This window comes from Schistocerca cancellata, chromosome 2, assembly GCF_023864275.1.
Source record: "Schistocerca cancellata isolate TAMUIC-IGC-003103 chromosome 2, iqSchCanc2.1, whole genome shotgun sequence".
NCBI lineage: Eukaryota > Metazoa > Arthropoda > Insecta > Orthoptera > Acrididae > Schistocerca > Schistocerca cancellata.
The window spans coordinates 785,325,189-785,344,657 of record NC_064627.1 but is presented as its reverse complement, the minus strand read 5'-3'; the positions used below and the strand labels follow the sequence as shown (position 1 = coordinate 785,344,657).

The 19,469-nt window shown below is 43.0% G+C and overlaps 1 protein-coding gene across 1 annotated transcript in view; it reads left to right on the top strand.

Moving 5' to 3' along the window:
- The first annotated feature begins 1,083 nt into the window (after positions 1-1,083).
- The window catches only part of LOC126162640 (dynein axonemal assembly factor 5), a 117,638-nt gene continuing 99,252 nt past the window's right edge, over positions 1,084-19,469 (top strand). The window contains exons 1-3 of the mRNA XM_049919274.1: positions 1,084-1,779; positions 3,846-4,029; positions 15,385-15,530. Of these exons, the coding sequence (XP_049775231.1) occupies positions 1,167-1,779; positions 3,846-4,029; positions 15,385-15,530 (943 nt within the window). The 5' untranslated portion in view covers positions 1,084-1,166. The remainder of the gene's footprint in view (positions 1,780-3,845; positions 4,030-15,384; positions 15,531-19,469) is intronic.

Sequence of the window (19,469 nt, the reverse complement as noted above, 5' to 3'; positions counted from 1 at the left end):
TGCGGCATATTAACGTGGTATCATCTGCATAAAAGATAGCTGTAGTGGGGTTTGTTATAAACTGAATATCATTAACATAAATAATAAAAAGAAGTTGCCCTAATATTGACTCCTATGGATACCAAAATTAATGTCAGTGGTGTTTGATTTGTATGCTCCCTCTGTAGTGCTAATAGACATAAACTGCTTCATATTTGTCAGGTAGGATCTAATCAGATTATGGGCCGTGCCTCGAATGCCATAGTTCCACAGTTTGTCCAGCAATAAGGTCATATCAACACAGTCAAACGCTTTTTTGTAAGTCTAGAAAGATGCCACATACAAGTTGTTTATTATCTATTGCTTGAGTGACATCTTCGCTTAAGTTGGAAGCTACTATAATGGTGGATGACTCCTTCACAAACCTGTACTGCCCCTTAGAAATCCCTGTTTTTCATACCAGGAAGTTCCAGATTCTTAAGTACATTACTTTCTCATAGATTTTGGATATTTAAAGATTAAAAACAGTCTTCATCACAACTTTATTTTTATTGGAGTGGCCGGTTTCGATTCTATTTAAGAACCATCTTCAAACTCTGAAAAAACATATTATCAGATAGAGGGATCGTTATAATAGTAAATATATATAACAAAATGTAGAACTAATAAATAAATATATCCAGAACGGTGGGTTATCTCCGGGGTTGCAAGTTGCGCCGATCCTCGACGCTGGAATAACTGCTAATCGAACTAGTTTTTTTCCGCTTATTGCATTTCGATTCCCCCTAGCCAATTAGAAAGACGCCTATGACTAGATAAGCACAAGAAGTAGATTAAAAAGTGCGTTATAGTTAATGTACATCGTAACATCATTATAAATGATATTTTGGATATTATTGGAAGAACATATATGGGTCGAAAGTTTTCTACTAGATTCCTGTTTCCTTTATGTATATACAACGGTTTACTTTCAATGAACTCACTTTTATTTGAATTTTTCCTTCACCCTCTCGATCTTTTGAAGTCGTATTATTTTGAACTCTCTGCTCCCTTCAATTTCAAATTACCAGGAGTCGACTGTACCAGCAACTTGAGCGGTTTATTCTATATGGCATGCGAATGTTGGCTGCTTTCGTGGTTGCCTTGGTGATACTCTGTTTACAAATGGAAGACGTAAATTTGACGGAATGGAAGCAGTAGATGAGCATTGGAAAAGTGGTGTTGTGGGACGTCTTTCAAATGCGTTGCAGAGCGATGACAAAAGACACAGGAAAAAGGCACTGGAAGAAATTTCAAAGGAGATGTTATGTGAGAGATCAGAAATTAGAAACAATCTTGTTCCAATATTGAAAATGTGTCTTCGATGTTTTTCTGACAAAGCAGAAGTTTGTCGGGAAGCAGCAGTCCGCATAGTTACCGAGGCAGTGCAGTTAATACCTAATGTCGATGAACATATTATATCCTATATATTACCGGTGTTACTGCAACGAATTGGGGATAAGGAAATAAATGAGCCGTCTGAAGAAGTGAGGTTAAGCTTAGTGATTTTGTTACGCAGTGTCATTGTTAAATGTTCTGACAAGTTAGTACCTTTCATCGAGGATGTAATAACTATTCTTTCGCGTACCATTCCTGATCCATATCCAAAAATCAAAAAAGAAAGTTGTGATTGTGCTACTGAGTTGTCAAAGTTGGTCCCACAACATGTTCACGAACACACGGAGCTTTTAATAAAGCCACTTCTCCAGAATTTCTTGTTTCAGCAGTACCGGATTAGATGTGCTGCCATATACACAGTAGGTAGGTGCAAGTGAACAATCTTGAGTTCTAGTAAAACTAAAGCTGTATTTTGGACTATCCATGGTTTGCAGTGCTGTGTTAAGTTCTTTCAATATTGCCGTGTATATTCGCATCCAAGAAGATAACTGCTCAGGACTTGATGTCAACGAGTGCAGTGCAGTTTTTAAAACATGCCTCAGGTTTACACTTGTCAATAATATGACTGTGCTGATACAATATTTTTTATGTTCACATTCTTAAGTTGGATTTGAAGTTGCAAAGTATAAACAAACAGCAGTGTTATTCATAATTGAGTTAATGATTTGCTTTTACAGAAAGACACTTGCATTTCATTTTGTGAATAATTGTTTGTTTACAACACTACTAAAGATGAAGTGATGCTTAGGGTCATGTTGTGTGACATAATTTGGGTATAAAGGAACAGCATTTATAAGGTTAATGGCTTATTATTATGGTACAGTTTTCCTGACAATTCTTCATATGTTAGCAATGTGACCTAGAATGATCCTACTACATTTTCAATTATGGTGATCCTTTCTTATCATAATAATAAAACTGAGTTTGAACTATACCCAAATTATCCCATGGATGGGGGGGGGGGAGTTTGTGTATAAGTATACTATTAAGTAAAACAGACTATTATGCTACGAATACCCCAACAAAGAGTAGGTCCATGAAATCCACAATGTACAGATATCAAAGTTTCCAAAAAGTTTGATGAAAATTAATAACATGAGTTACATGACAGGATTAACAGATAAATCTACTTCATGTCATGCAAGAAAATTTGAAATATTTTCCAATAAATTAAGGTGCAAAAAACACATCATTGTCCTAAATCAATCCATTTGATGTCGGTTGTCTCTGGAAAAATGTAGCAGTGAACAGCCCCTAGCATTTGGATAAAAGCTTCACTGATTATTTGTTTTGCTTGTGTGTTCTTACACTGTTACCTTTGCCCCACACTCCTTCACTACCTTACCACATTCATTTTGGTAATGCACTGAAACCCTTGATCATATTATTTTTGAATTTGAGTTAATTCTTGTAATACAACCAAGGCTTCACATAACTAGGCCTAAAAAGACCACCTTAGTGTTTTGTATGGAACGTTGAATTTTTTTAGGAGCATTGTACAGATTTTTACCACTTCTCTGGCCTTATCAAGATCACTTGAGTCATATCTGGCTGTTCTTTTCTTGACATATACATGTGGCATGACCTGGATGGGAAAACCAAGAGCATTGTGCCACCCTCACCTACAGTTATACCCAAATTACTCTACATTCATAAACTATAATTTACTAACAAACTGTTAGTGATATATTACTAATGTTTATTAAAATTGTGTTGAAAACGTACGTAGGCCTAGTTTGAATTAGGTTACTGTATCACAGCTGGTTTCTTAGCAAAATATCTTCAACTATAATTGTTGGTCTTCATTGCATTGTTAAGAAAAACATACATTTATTTCAAAATGACATTATCACTGGGACCAACACAAAGTACCTACACCATATTATAGCCAGCTGAGAAATCTAGAACATATATCAAATTTGAATATTTAGAAAGATTAAAATTACCCCATTAGGCTACCTCAACTGACCCCACAATGAATTGACTGTGCAGTTACCATTTGCTATTATGATCCATACATTAAGAGTTTGGATGAGTAAAGTGCCTTTAATAGTCATTATCTTGGCATTTTTGTGGTTTACTACTTCCAACAGCAGGACACATATATGTAGATACAGAAAGGCTTACATACTATTATAAAGGTTGTTAGTTTTTGCTGAAAATTTTTGCAACTTATCCATATCCATCAGCTAGGATATTTTATTTTTTTAGTATGCTGTAAAGGCATTGTGATCACTGGTAACTACGAAGTTTGGTTAGAGTCTCATAGTGGCCAACTCACATTATCATTTGGATACAGGTCCATTCACCAACTTTTTAGATGCATTTTGAAAGTTATAAATGTAAAAAAAAAAAAGAAATGAATGTCATTGAAGACATAGTTATATTATTTTCATAAAGTGTATTTATCTGACAGTTATACGTTACAGGTACTGTGATTCGTTATGGCAAGAGTAAATGTATAGAGACTGTGGCTGTGCCACTGGCAGAGCGTCTCTTTGATTCAGTGCCAGCTGTACGCCGAGCTGTCACCCAGGTCGTGGCAGACTGGCTGTGCAACCTACCAGATCGTTATTCATTTTTTCATCGTTTAGTACCTCTAGTCTTAACAAGGTAAGATTCATATACATTTAAAGGTAAGATTCCAGAATTAGTTTCAGTTGCCAATATCAAAGCTCCCTTTATAGCATCAGCTAAATAGAGAGAGGGGGAAATAGTGTGTGTGTGTGTGTGTGTGTGTGTGTGTGTGTGTGTGTGTGTGTGTGTGTGTGTGTGTGTGTGTGTGACAGAGAGGAGAGAGAGAGAGAGAGAGAGAGAGAATCTGACATTTGTACATAATCAATACAGAAAAGAAGCTAAGAATTGAAAACTGTAGCTGGAACTTTCTGATTTCTTCTGCAGGTGGAGTAGTGTTTTGTTTTAGAAAATGCTTTGAAAATGTATGAATGCATTGTCTTATGGTGATATGGATTAATAAAATCTTCTTGAGTTTTCAGCTGCATCAGGTGATTAAAATCTCATGAGCTTTCGACTGAGCTCTCCTCAGCCATTGTTAGATGCATGCAAAATTAATGCTTGTTGGTGTGGCCTCGCTGTTATGTAGCGACTCTCCTGGCTGTGACATCATTATTGTTCTCTTCCTTGCCAACTGCAGTGATATTTTCATCCCTTGTCCGCCACGTCCACTTCAACCTTGTGATGGCAGAGTCCCAGGCTGTGCTGAGCTGCAAACTGCCATCCTTGTTGATGGTGTTTTCAGATTTTTTTATTTGTGCCACTTCTTTTGTGATGCGACCCTATAATCCTTGACATTTTCACTGGAAAACCAGTGGGCGCCTCAGCCACAGTGTGTATAGGGAACCTACACACACGCATCCGGCACACAAATGTGCTGTTCTGAACACCCTCGTCCACCGTGCTAAAGTCGTCTCAGGCGGTGGAAATCTGCCACTAGAACTAAGCCACATCCAAAAAGTCTTCCACGAAAACGGTTACGATCGTCACAGTGCAATACTGGCTACTTCTGGTGAGACAGGCAGGAAAAACACCACCGAAGAAGAGAACAAGTGACTACTATTTTCGCCTATGTCAAGATAGGTTAGCCAGCTCCTGAAGAGGCACATCATATCATCAGTGTTAAGGCCCCCAGCAAAAATATGACAGCTCTTGAGGCCTGTGAAGGACAATCTAGGGCTTGGAATGCCTGGAGTTTACAAAATACCATGTCAGTGTGGCTGCTACTACATGGGCCAAACAGTATGCGGAGCAATGTCAGATGGATCACGAGAGGTGCTTACAACTATGCTAGCTTGAAAAATCAGCCATAGCGGAACACGCTTCAGAAAATGAACATCGAATTCTATTTGAAGAAACATCTGTCATTTTGAAGATGAAGGGATATTGGGATAGCATCATAAAAGAAGCAGTAGAAATAAAAATATCTAAAAACATCATCAACACGGATGGTTGTTTGCAGCACAGCATGGGCCCGGCCATCGTGAGATTGGAGCAGGCATAATGGACGCGAGACGAAAACATTACCACAGTTGGTGAGGAAGAGAGCACCAGTGACATCACAACCAGCAGCACTGCTGTATAATGGTGAGGCCGCAATGACATGGCAGTCGTTTGCCATTTGACAATGGCCGAGTAGAGCTCGGTCGAAAGCTCGTGGAATTTTAACCGCCTGATGCAAATGGATGTCTGAGAAGATTTTATTAAGCTTTAAGAGCATTGTGCACAAATTTCCTAAGGATTACTTGGTAACAACATGCACCTTCATTTTTCCAGCTAGTGATTGTCAGAGCAGTGTCTTACAACTGGAGTGGAGATCAGTGTAATGTGTTTGTAAGAGTGTTGTAAGAATGGTGTTAGAAAATTGGTCCAAGAAACAAGTGAGTTGATCTACTTAAGGTGTTAGTCTCTCAAAGATCGCCTGTAACTATGCCTTTAATCCGTGAGCAATGATAAAGTGCATCAGAAAGATGATAGTTATCCTGCCAAGATGAAACTGGTAAGAGCTTGCATACATTGGCCACCTCTTTTATATATCTGCGACATAGGGGTTGGAGCTAAAGTGGTGCACTTACACTGCATGTTGATATTGGTAATTAGTTGCTGCTGGTTATAGGCAGTCGGGTAATAATATAGGGTATGAATGAAAATTCCTTAATCTAAAGATATAATTAAAATTTTCCTCCCTTAATTATCTGAATAATTTCTTTTGCCTCATCATACAGTGTTTCAATCTCTTCTTCATCTTCAAAGCAAGTTGGCATAAAAATTCATACTGTTGTGCTAGGGGTTGACTTCTTGTCTATCTTGTCTATGATAATGCATTCACAGTGCTATTCATAATACCTTATCATCTTCATATTTTCTTATTCATTATTAACCCTACTCTTGCATTACTCCTGTTGTCTAATTAACTTTCACTAATACCCACTATATCTAACTTTAACCTCTCCATTTCCCCTTTTTAAATTCTCTGACCTACCTACCCAATTATGGAGTCTAACATTCCATGCTCTGAACCATAAAATGTCAGCCACCCCCCCCCCCCCCCAGTGATAACATCCTCCTGAGCAGTCCCTACCCAGAGATCCAACTGTGGGGGACAGCTTTACCTCCAGCATATTTTAGTGAAGAGGATGCCATTATCATTAAGCCATACAGCAGAGATATATGCACTTGGGAAAAATAACATATATAGTTTCCCCTTGTTTTTAGCTGTAAGCAGTACCAGCACAGCAAGGCCATGTTGGCTAATGTTGCAAGGTCAGACCAGTCAGTCATACAGACTGTTGCTGCTGAAACAACCAAAAAAGCTGCTGCTGCTCTTCAGGAACCACGAGATTGAGTGGCCTCTCCACAGATTCCCCTCTGTTGTGGTCACACCTATGTTACAAATATCTGTATCGTTAAGGCACAGAAGCCTCCCTTTCATGACATGGTCCACTGTTCATGAAGGGTGGGGGTTAAGGAGGGTATTAAAATTATTTTGCTAAAGTATGTGGCAGGAAGCAAATTGCAGATTATCTGAGGAAAAGTCAACTTGAAATACTCATGTCTGTAGACAAACATGTGGAACGTTAGTGGATAAAATTAAAAAATACACACAAAATGCTTTAGACAGTAATTTGCCACACATAGTGTTGAGGAATAGGAAAGAGCCATTGTCATGCAGTAGCCATGTTGGAATTTGTTTTGAAATAAGAATTTCCTCACAGTTTAAACAAACTGAAAGCCATGTTGACAAACAAAAGCGGAGCAAATCCGGAATGAGCTTAAGGAGAGCAATGCAAATAGTGTTTAATGAATTATATAGTAAAATTTTTCCTAACTGATTTTGGGAGGTAAAAATGAAGTTTCTGTGTTACATGAAGTCATTAAACTGATCTATACAGTCACCCGGTGCTCATACTGGGACCAAAATGGAAAATGACGAGTTGAAGGACAAAATGTTGAAGTTATACTCCTGCAGATGTTTATGCAGTTTTTCTTTTCATTCATCGTTCAAATGCCAAACTAACAGCCCTTGATTCAAGTGATCACAAATAGAAATTCCACTAAAACTGTTCAATAGAAAAAGGGCTACTGTACGTGACGAGATACCTATACGACTATATACAGATTATGTGAAAGAACTTGTTTCCCTTCTGGGGGTAGTTGATTGTTGGTTGCTGGAGCAATAAAGTGTTACAAGCAATTGGAGAAAGATTTAGATAATTCCTGTTTTCAAGAAAAGTCATCACATATATGTACATAATATATAGGCTTATATTGCTGAGGTCAATCTGTTGTCTCCCCATGTTTTATGACTGTCTTGAAAAACAAAAATTACCTCTGTGGGAAACAACATTTATTCCACAACTGTGATTTTTGAAGTAGACCTCACTCTGTTCATCAGTAACACTCAAAAGGCAATCAATAATGATGCCTAGGTCGATGCCATGCTCCTCGAGTTACCCAAGGCATTTGATACATTTTCACATTGCTACCTAGTGAATAAAATGTGAGTTTATGTGATACTGGACCAGCTCATTGTTGGTTTCTAGATTTCCTAGCAGACAGGACTCAACATATTGTTAAATGACTAAAATCATCAGATGGGAAATAGCTTTGGGAGTTTTCTAATGGAGTATTATAGGATTGTTACTATTCAGGATGTTTATAGTAGGTCATTTTGCCACAGATTCATTTAATAAGTGAGAAAGTACCACAGAGGTGCTCAACAAACTTCAGTGGCAGACAGTACAAGAGGGGCTTTGTAAATCACAGAGAGATTATGTTCATGAAAGTCATTCTTCCCACACACCATTCATTAATTGAACTGGAAAGGGGAGAAAATGATAGTGATACCCAAAGTATTGATCCCCCTGCGGGTCCGGCGTAAGAATAGGCCCGAGGTATTCCTGCCTGTCGTAAGAGGCGACTAAAAGGAGTTTCAACCGTTTTGGCCTTCCATGTGATGGTCCCCCTCGGGGTTTGACCTCCTTTTTTCAAAATTCTACAGAAGTACGAGCCTTTTGGGGAAGGACGCATTAGGTGGTGTATCACTGGTCCTCAGTGCACTAAGACCTTGGCACTCAGCATTGTAACGGCGTTGTAACCACACCCACTATTCCTCAAATTGGGCCTAAACGCCTGATGGGTTGCACAAGTTCCGCCCATAGTGCATCCCCATCTGCACCTACGATCATGATGGACTTTCCATGGCACCCGAAATCCAGCACGGTAGCCAGCCTGTTGTGGTGGGGTCGTCATGTACCCTCTAGGTTGTAGCCCCCTGACAACATAGGGATCGTACTGCCGATACCTGAGCTGCACCCTCCCCACGTCGGCCAAGGAGTAGATGCCCGTCTCCTTGGGGCATCAGGACTCCCAGCAACGGTCATCCTGCCAGGTGGCCCTTGCTGAGGCGGGGTGGCGCCCGTGGGGAGAGCCCCTGGTCGTAGTGGGTGGTATCGGGGTGGACGTTTCGCAGATGAAACGTCAACATGTATCAGGTCGATCTGCGGCCGAGTCTTTTAAAAAGAAAGTTTCTGTCTCTGGTTCTGGTTCTCCTGCCCTTTCCCCCTTGGCCACTCCCTGGGAGGAAGGACAGGCCCGCCGGCCCGCCGGCTTGGGGCGAAGTACTTCCCCCGCTATTTAGTCTGTTCTCGGATGGATGGGGGGACGTTCGCCACCTCCAAGCCCATGTTCTTTGTCCAGCACATCGAGGACATCTTCGGGGAAATCGAGGCTCTCAGTAAAATGCGTTCGGGGTCCGTTCTTATAAAGACCACCTCCGCCACACAGTCGGCGGCGCTCCAGGCGTGCGACCGACTAGGGGACATCCCAGTGTCCATTGTCCCGCATCTGGCACTGAATAGGACGCAGGGGGTTATTTTTCATCGGGACCTCTTGCTGCAATCTGATGAAGAGCTCAGGGCCAACCTGGAGCGCCAAGGCGTGCATTTCGTCCAGCGAGCCCAGCGCGGCCCCAAAGACCGTCTCATCGACACCAGGGCCTTTATCCTCGCCTTCGAGGGGGACGTTCTCCCGGAGAAAGTAAAGGTGATGTGCTACCAGTGCGACGTGCGACCTTATGTCCCGCCTCCTATGCGCTGCTTTCGGTGTTTGCGCTTTGGGCACATGTCGTCACGGTGTGAGGCTGAGCCCCTTTGTGGCGATTGTGAACGTCCTCTTCGTGAGGAACATACATGCACCCCACCACCTCAGTGCGTCAATTGTCCTGGCATCCACTTGCCTAGATCTTTAGACTGCCCCGCGTATCAGATGGAGAAGAAGATTCAAGAATTAAAAACTTTGGATTGTCTCTCTTATTCTGAGGCCAGGAAGAAGTATGACCGCCTCCATCCTGTGACGTTGACAACTTCGTTTGCCTCAGTCGTGTCCACTCCTTCCACATTATCCTAACCCCTATCCTGTCCCCCCTCCACCTCCTCACCCCATCCGGGGTCTATGCCTCCGCCTCCCAAATCCCTCCCTTCCAAATCCTCCTCCCTCACAGCCCCTGCCCCCTCTGCCCCAGGGGCCACCCTTCCTCCCCCTCCGCCGCTTGAGAAGCGATCCTCTTCTCAGGCGTCCATCGGGGAAACGTTCCGGACCCCGGCTTCCGAGGTCCGGCGTTCCCAAACGGACCCCGCGCGTGAGGACCTTCTTCGGGTCCAGCCCACCATCCCCGTGCCTCATCGGACTTCCAAGAAGGTCTCCAAGAAGAAGTCTTTATCCCCCTCTCCACCCCAGCGCGTTTCGTCTGACGCTCCATCCGTGAGTCGCTGCTCCCGGCCGTCCTCAGTTTCGCTGGGACGCTCTGCTGCCAGGCGCTCAGCTGGCCTCTCGTCGGCGAATGATGCTGCCCCTCCTACGCAACCCGGTAAAGCGGCCGCAGCTGGCGACGACTCGATGGAACAGGATCCGCCTCCAGCCGGTTGAAGCGTTGTTCCCTCGAAACCTGGCCCTCCGCGGCCGTCGAGGTGACCAGCTCTTCACCCGTTTCATTCCCCCTTTTTTCTGACTAGCGATGGCTTTGTTACATTGGAACATAAGGGGTATTCGATCTAATCGGGAGGAATTACAACTGCTCCTCCGCCTGCACTGTCGGCTCGTCCTTGGTCGCCAGGAAACCAAGTTGCGCCCAACTGACCGTATTGCTTTTTACCCACTATACCTTGGAGCGGTTTGACCTCACCCCTGTGGACGGTATTCCAGCTCATGGTGGGGTCATGTTGCTCGTTCAGGACGATGTCTATTACCATCCCATCCCATTGACCACCCCACTCCAAGCAATAGCTGTCCGTATTACTCTTTCTGCCTTTACTTTTTCTGTTTGTACCGTCGACACTCCATCGTCATCCGCAGTTAGTCGGGCTGACATGATGCACCTGATTGTTCAGCTTCCTCCGCTGTTTTTATTGTTTGGCGACTTCAATGCCCATCTTCCCCTTTGGGGCTCTCCTGCATCCTGTTAGAGAGGCTCCCTCTTGGCGGATGTCTTCAACCATCTCAGTCTTGTCTGCCTCAATACTGGCGCCCTGACTTTCCTCTCGGACTCTACTCATACCTACTCCCACTTGGACCTCTCGATCTGTTCTACCACTCTTGCCCGTTGGTTTGAGTGGTATGTCCTTTCTGACACCTATTCGAGCGACCACTTCCCCTGTGTCGTTCGTCTCCTGCACCACACCCCATCCCCACATCCTTCGAGCTGGAACATACCGAAAGCTGACTGAGGACTTTACTCCTCCCTGGCGACCTTTCCGGACCACGATTTTCTCAGTTGTGACAGTCAGGTCGAATACCTCACGGCTGTTATCATCAATGCTGCCGAACGTTCCATTCCTCGTACTACCTCTTCTTCACATCGCGTTTCCGTCCCCTGGTGGAATGAGGCTTGTAGAGATGCTATCCGTGCTCGACGACCTTCTTTACGCACCTTTTGCCGCCATCCTATGTTGGCGAATTGTATTGGATACAAACGACTCCGAGCGCAATGCCGTAGAGTCATCAAAGACAGCAAAAAAGCTTGTTGGGCCTCTTTCACCAGCTCCTTTAACAGTTTTACTCCCTCTTCTGTCGTCTGGGGTGGCCTGCGCCGGCTGTCGGGCATTAAGGCCCACTCCTCGGTACCTGGCCTGACTTCAGGTAATGAGGTCCTTGTTGATCCTGTGGATGTCTCCAACGCCTTCGGCCGCTTTTTCGCGGAGGTTTCAAGCTCCGCCCATTACTACCCTGCCTTCCTTCCCAGGAAAGAGGCAGAAGAGGCTCGGCGACCTTCCTTCCACTCGCTGAATCTGGAAAATTATAATGCCCCCTTTACTATGCGGGAACTCAAACGTGCACTTGCACTGACCCGGTCCTCTGCTCCGGGCTAGATGCCATTCATGTTCAGATGCTGGCACACCTTTCTCCGGCAGGCAAAGGCTTCCTTCTTCGTACCTACAATCGCGTATGGACCGAAGGTCAAGTCCCCATGTGTTGGCGTGATGCCGTCGTTGTTCCTATACCCAAACCCGGGAAGGATAGACACCTTCCTTCTAGTTACCGCCCCATTTCTCTTATAAGCTGTGTCTGTAAGGTGATGGAGCGCACGGTTAACGCTCGATTGGTTTGGATTCTTTAATCTTGACGGCTACTTACCAATGTTCAATGCAGCTTTCATCGCCGCCGCTCCGCTGTTGACCACCTTGTGACCTTGTCGACATTCATCATGACCAACTTTTTGCGAAAGCACCAAACGGTAGCAGTGTTCTTCGATTTGGAGAAGGCGTATGATACCTGTTGGAGACGAGGTATCCTACGCACTATGCACAGGTGGGGTCTACGCGGTCGCCTGCCCCTTTTTATTGATTCCTTTTTAACATATCAAAAGTTTAGGGTACGTGTGGGTTCTGTATTGTCTGATGTCTTCCTCCAGGAGAACGGAGTGCCTCAGGGCTCCGTCTTGAGCGTAGCCCTTTTTGCCATAGTGATCAATCCAATTATGGATTGCATTCCACCTAATGTCTCAGGCTCTCTTTTTGTCGATGACTTCACGATCTACTGCAGTGCCCAGAGAACATGCCTCCTGGAGCGCTGCCTTCAGCATTGTGTAGACAGCCTATACTCATGGAGTGTGGCAAATGGCTTCCGGTTCTCTGAAGAGAAGACGGTTTGCATCAACTTTTGGCGATATAAAGCATTCCTTCCGCCATCCTTACATCTCGGTCCTGTTGTTCTCCCATTCGTGGAAAAACTACGTTTCTAGGGCTCACACTGGACAGGAAACTTTGTTGGTCTCCGCACGTCTCTTATTTGGCTGCCCGTTGTACACGTTCCCTTAATGTCCTCCGAGTTCTTAGTGGTTCATCTTGGGGAGCAGATCGCACTGTCCTGCTTCGCTTGTATCGGTCCATAGTCCAATCAAAGCTGGATTATGGGAGCCTCGTCTGCTCGGCCATCCCTCTTACGCCGTCTCAACTCCATCCACCATCGGGGGTTACGTCTTGCGACCGGAGCATTCTACACTAGTCCCGTCGAGAGTCTTTATGCTGAAGCTGCCGAATTACCATTGACCTACCGGCGCGACGTACTGCTTTGTCGGTATGCCTGCCAGCTGTTGTCAATGCCCGACCACCCCTCTTATCAGTCACTCTTCGCCGATTCTCTCGACCGTCAGTATGGGTTGTATTTGTCTGCCCTGCTGCCCCCTGGAGTCCTCTTTCATCACCTGCTTCGACAATTGGATTTTGCCCTCCCTACCACCTTCAGAGAGGGTGCGAGCCCGACACCACCTTGGCTCCAGGCTCCGGTTCATATTTATCTCGACCTCAGCTCGCTCCCGAAGGAGGGTACTCCGGCTGCGGTGTATTGCTCACGGTTTGTCAAACTTCGTGCGCGACTTGCCAGTCACACCTTTATTTACACTGATGGCTCCAAAACTGACGATGGTGTCAGCTGTGCCTTTGTCGTCGGGGCCGTCACCTTTAAATACCAGCTCCTCGACCAGTGTTCCAGCTTTACGGCCTAGCTTTTTGCTCTCCATCAGGCCGTTCAGTATGCCCGCCGCCACCGCCATTCATCGTATGTACTCTGCTCTGATTAACTCAGTGCTCTTCAGAGCCTTGGAGCTCCATATCCTGTCCATCCCTTGGTGCAACGGATCCAGCAGTCCCTCCATTCTTTTGCTGATGATGGCTCTCCTGTCAGCTTTCTGTGGGTTCCCGGCCATGTAGGAGTGCCTGGGAATGAGGCCGCTGATGCTGCAGCCAAGGCTGCAGTCCTCCTGCCTCGGCCTGCCTCCCATTGTGTCCCGTCATCTGATGTTAGTGGGGTTGTTTGTAAGAGGCTTGTGTCCTTGTGGTGGGATACTTGGTCATCACTTCAAGGAAACAAGCTCCGGGCAGTAAAATCGTTCCCAACTGCTTGGACAACCTCCTCCCGACCATCTTGGCGAGAAGAGGTCCTTCTGACCAGGTTGCGAATTGGGCATTGCCGGTTTAGCCACCGCTACCTGCTCTCCGGTGACCCAGCCCCGCAGTGCCCTTGTGGTCATGCATTAACAGTGCGCCATGTTTTATTGTCGTGTCCCCGTTTTAGTCAATCTCGTGTTGTACTGTCTCTGCCATCTACTTTACAGGATATTTTAGCTGATGACGCTCGAGCAGCTGCTCATGTTCTTTGTTTCATTACTTTGACTGGCTTGTCCAAAGACATCTAACTCTTTCACTTCTTTTATCTGCATCTTTGTACGAACTTTCTGGTGTCCCCCCCCCCCCCCTGAGTTTTACTAGATTCTATGTGCTCTAACAATTGTGACTGGGCGCTAATGACCTCAGTAGTTGAGCGCCCTTAACCCCCCCCCCCCCCCCAAAAAAAAAAAAAAAAAAAAAAAAAAAAAAAAAAAAAAAAAAAAAAAAAAAAAAAACAAGTATTGAAAAACTTGCACCTCTTCATTCATAAGACTCAGTGGGTAGTTAACAACAGTTCCTTGCCAACCAGAAGGCATTCAAAATGATTCCAACCTGTGAACTAGGAACAAAACACAAGCTTAAAGAATATTGGTCCAAACTTCGTGGCAGATTAAAACTGTGTGCCGTACCAGGACGGTTCCAACCTAAGACCTTCGCCTTTCATGGGAAAGTGCTCTGCCAGCTCACAGATCTACTTCCACCAGTACCTCATCTCCTACCTTCCAAACTTCACAGAAGTTCTCCCACAAGACTTGTGGGACTAGCACTCCTGGAAGGAAGGATATAACAGCGACAAGCTGTGAGGATGGGTCATAAGTCATTCTGGGTAGCTCAGTTGGTAGAGCACTTGCCCACAGATGTCAGAGATCCCAGATTAGAGTTCTGGTCCGCCACACAAAAATAGAGAAAGACCAGTTATTGTTTTATTACATGATTAATGGTTAATCACTGGTTGCAGTCACCAGCTGTTAGATATGTAGGAATTGGTTTCTGAAGGGAATAAAATGGAATTACAATATAAAACTAGTTTTAGGAAAGGTAGATGCTGGGCTCAATTCTTTGGAAGAATTATAATAAAATATAATTAACTTACCAAGTCGATCATTTACAGTATCATCGAATGAGATGGTCATCCAACACAGTGGCAGACACTCAAAGAAAGGCATTGTGCTTCACTAAGAGGTTTACGTTAACATTCTGAGAGTGTACATTCGAAGAAGAGAGAAGGAGTGTACTAATTTCTCCCATACATATTTTGCTAAGTGACTGTAGTGGTAAAATCAGAGGAAACTTGTTCATACATACGCTTACCTATACACTGTTGTGTTGGTAACAAGAAAGGAAGAAAATGGTAATGTTATATAGAGTAACTTGTACCACTCACTTTATTAAAGTGGGTTGCAATATAGACATGTATAGTAAGTGTAAAATACCAATAGTAGTTTGTCTTTTATGGCTTTCTCACTACTGTGCAGAATTAATTCAGTGTGTACATTGCTCTTTCTTCTTGCAGCTTAAGTGATGAACTTGAAGAGATTCGTGTGGAAACATGGCAGCTTTGGGAGAATATTGGGCTACAATATGCTAAAGAAAATGAAAATGACTTGAAAGACAAACTGGATTTCTTGGCAGAAAGCTGTGAAGATTATCCCACTGGTCGTGAGTATTATTATTATTATTTTAAGTATATTAATAGCTAATTATAAAGTCAATAAACATTTCTCTTTTGTGCATCCAATAAAAGCTTACAAATAAAACTACAGACTTTTGTACTTAATTCTATAAATGTATGATGCTGATGTATATAGGTCACTGTAACAGATTTAATACTATTTATCCATAAGCCTCACAGCAAGTGGATGTGTCTCAATCTGTTACAGTGTGGTTGGATTCTGGAGTGTCCTACCAATTTTTTGTCCCCCTCCAATTATCCATCTAAATGAGTGTTTCTGGCTGTTCTTAATTTGTGAATAAAGGAGACCACTCACCAAATAGCAGAAGTATTAGTCATCAACTGACACACATAAAAGAATGAAAACTTTTTGAGTTCATGTGCCTGCACACACCCACACACACACACACACACACACACACACACACACACACACACACACACACACACAGAGAGAGAGAGAGAGAGAGAGAGAGAGAGAGAGAGAGAGAGAAGAAAGAGAGGATAGGCACAGGGTAGCACGTAGATGGACTAGGCATGTGACATACGGCACCAGAGCTGGTGAGGTGTGGTGCATGATGAAGGTAAAGGGAGGTGTGGACTGGGAAGGGTGAAAGGACAGTGGAGGAGGAAACTGTTGGGTAGCGGGTATGTGACGTGGGTTAGCAGAGACTGTATTACAGGAGCAAAGTGTGTGTTGCAAGTATAGCTCCCATCTAAGTACTTCAGAAAAGCAGGTGCAGAGGGAAGGATCCAGATGGTATGGGTTGTGAAGCAGCCACCGAATTCTAGCATGTTGTGCTCAGTAACATACAGAGTGATATTGGGTGGCTGGGGGGAGGGGGGGTAGTGCCTTTATGTGAAAGCCTTTGTGAGACCATCAGTATAACTGGGCAAGGGAATTCTTGTCACTACAAAGAGACCATTCCCACTTCCAACCCCTTGCTACCTTGCTTGTAGAAAACCCAGGTGAAAGACATGCCTCATTCACCAACCCTGCCCAGCATATCCTACTTGACTCCTGTCACAGGCTTATCCTACTCCATCAGCTGCAGAGTCATCTATGAAAGCAATCATGTCATATACCAGCTCTTTTGAAATTTCTGCATGGCATTTTATGTGGGCATGACCACCTTCTGCCAGTTGAGGAGCTACTTGATTGAGAAGTAGCAACACCGCTCAGAAAAACTGATAAAGGCTGGGAGAGTGGTGTGCTGACAGCATGTCCCTCTGTATCTGCATCCGGTAATGCCTAAGAGCTGAGGATGACACGTTGGCCGGTCGGTACCATTGGGCCTTCAGGGCCTGTTCGGACAGTGCTTGTTTTTTTTGTGTTTGTGACCACCTTCCAGCCATCCATAGACAGTGCATCAACAGTGACGCAAATTATCTTGCCCAATAGATAACAGTAGCATGGTGGTGTAAATGCAGTTCTGTCACCTTAAGACATACATAACGATAGCATGTAGACGTAATCAGTGTTCTAGTCCTGTCTAAAGACCACTTTCAACACTCATGGTTTCTACTCTTCCCATTACGTTTAGCACTTCAGATGTTAGTCTAGCTTCGGTAATTGAAGCACTTAAACACAACTACCTCCTTAACAACCACTAGTGACCTCAGATGCCGCATAATGGATAAAGCTCGGTCAAATGTGAAGTTATCGTATAGTCTTGGTTGCAGCTTTTCTATTCCATCAAACTACTTCTTGCGAGTGATAGTAATACTGAAAAACATGGTCGCCAGGTAAAATGATGAATCGGTTGGCATTATTCAACAAATTCACCAAATTTGGTCTTTTCTATATTTTGGGTCTTATTAAAACTTTTTCTTTTTTAATAATTTCTGTCACTGAAGGAACAGGCTAATGCACGTAGATAGCTGAATAATGACTGCTTTCAGAGTAGGTTACATGCACACACTTAGAAAGTTTTGGTCCATGAAAACAATGCTCAGACGACAATAATACCTACTTCCGTTTCTGAAGGTAAGATCAGCAACACTGCCTCTGAAAATATGTATTATACACAAGAAATGTTTTACGATACTTTTGTAAGTATCAAATTGATTGCTAAAGGTTTTGTACTTGGTTTTTCTCAGTTTTATTGAAATAGTTGCTTTACACAATTTCTAGGACAGAAGGTCCCATTAACCAAGTTCACACACTAGGTAGAATTGTTATTTACTTTACTTACTTTCAAGGCAATCTAATATTCTCCACATTTGCTTTAATTGTTCCACTTGAGTGATAATTTAAATTTACTTTGCAAGAAAACACGCAATTGCGCAGTATTGTTTCACACCAGTGGATTCTCAGTTTCATTCTCTTTAGTATAGGAAAGGAACCTTACTTGGAACACTTTAGGTTAGATGAGTAGATTTGCATTTAAAAAAAAAAAATATTGAAGAAAACACACAAAAACTTTGCAACACAGCTCGTATGCAGAACTGTGGACGGTTAATTTCATTAGTGTTGTTGTGAGCACAGTTGCTGGAGATTTAGGTGCTTTCAAGGCAAGTACCGTTTTGCAGCGACGGAGATTATTACTTGTCTTCGTGGCATCGAATTATGCGACTTATACCATCGCAAATATGAGTTTGGCTTTCCTGGGGATCTGCGGCAGACTAAGTAATGGATGCCTTAGACCAACACTCATTGCAGATGTAAGTTTGCATCTCCTCTAAAGCGTTGCAAACTTGTACCTTAGCACTTCCTCTTCACTCCTGTCTATTAAGCAGTTAAACTTTGACTTTGTTTAAACAATACTGCGGAGTACAGTGCACATCAGCTTTCATCATCTGCCTCAACAGTGTCTTGCACCTATCTGACTCACTCCACTTCTCCCCTCTCCTACCTGCTTCCATTAGCAGCAAAAAATCTCCACCTTTTCCGACCTTCCAGAATGTTGGTAAATCCCTACTGGTTTTCATCTATATTTAACTTTAGCCCTGAGCTGGTGTTGACCTCACTTTACAAACAATTATACATAGTTAAATAAAACATACTTATTGTTACTTACATAACATTATAAACATTTGTTAATTGCATACAAACATTGAACTTCACACCGTCAAAGAATATTGTCTTCTGTAAACCCTCTTATACACTGCATACTGTACAAATCTCATTCTTTGCTTCATTAGTGCAAAGTCTCTTGACTCTAAAAAGGTCGATAGTGTTACAAGTATGCTAAAGGTCTCACAAAGGTCTTCACAGATAGGCACTAACTACCGCCTAACCCTCCCCCCTCACGCCAGCTATTATTTCTCTTTGTACTCTCAACTAGTGTAGATTTTAGTTTGTGTAATGTTCAATATTATGTTTCATATTACAACAAAACTAGTTACATTAGAAAAGTCTGTAATTTTTTCTCTTTCTTAACTTTCAGAGAAAATTTAGTAGTCTATATTAACACTATTTGATCCTTAATTGTACTTATTGTTAGCTTTATTATTACTCTGAATGCTACAGTTTTACCAAATTATAGTGTATAAGTCTGACACAAGTTACATAATGTTTGTTGAACTCTGTTATATAGTTTTATTATTACACCTTAATATTGTACCTTACCTTATTTCTCTCTCACATTTTTTTGTATTTTTAATGCGTACAACTTGTTCTGTACCTTTCATACACTGTACAACATAAGATTCATGGGGCCAGAATTAAGCAACAAATAAAAAGTAAAAATATGTTCTCTAAAATGGAAAAAAGTGCCAAAACTAGTGTGCAAGAATTCTGAGTTTCTGATGAATGACAGAATGATTCTATCTTTGTCTTCAATTATATGTCAGGAAACAGAAAAACAGTTACAGTATTTAAAACCACACTGCATGACTTCTTCCTTATTAATAAATTACACAGAAATGGGAAGGATGAAACTTTTTAAGGAAGCACATATTACCGTATTGTTGATTACTTGTTA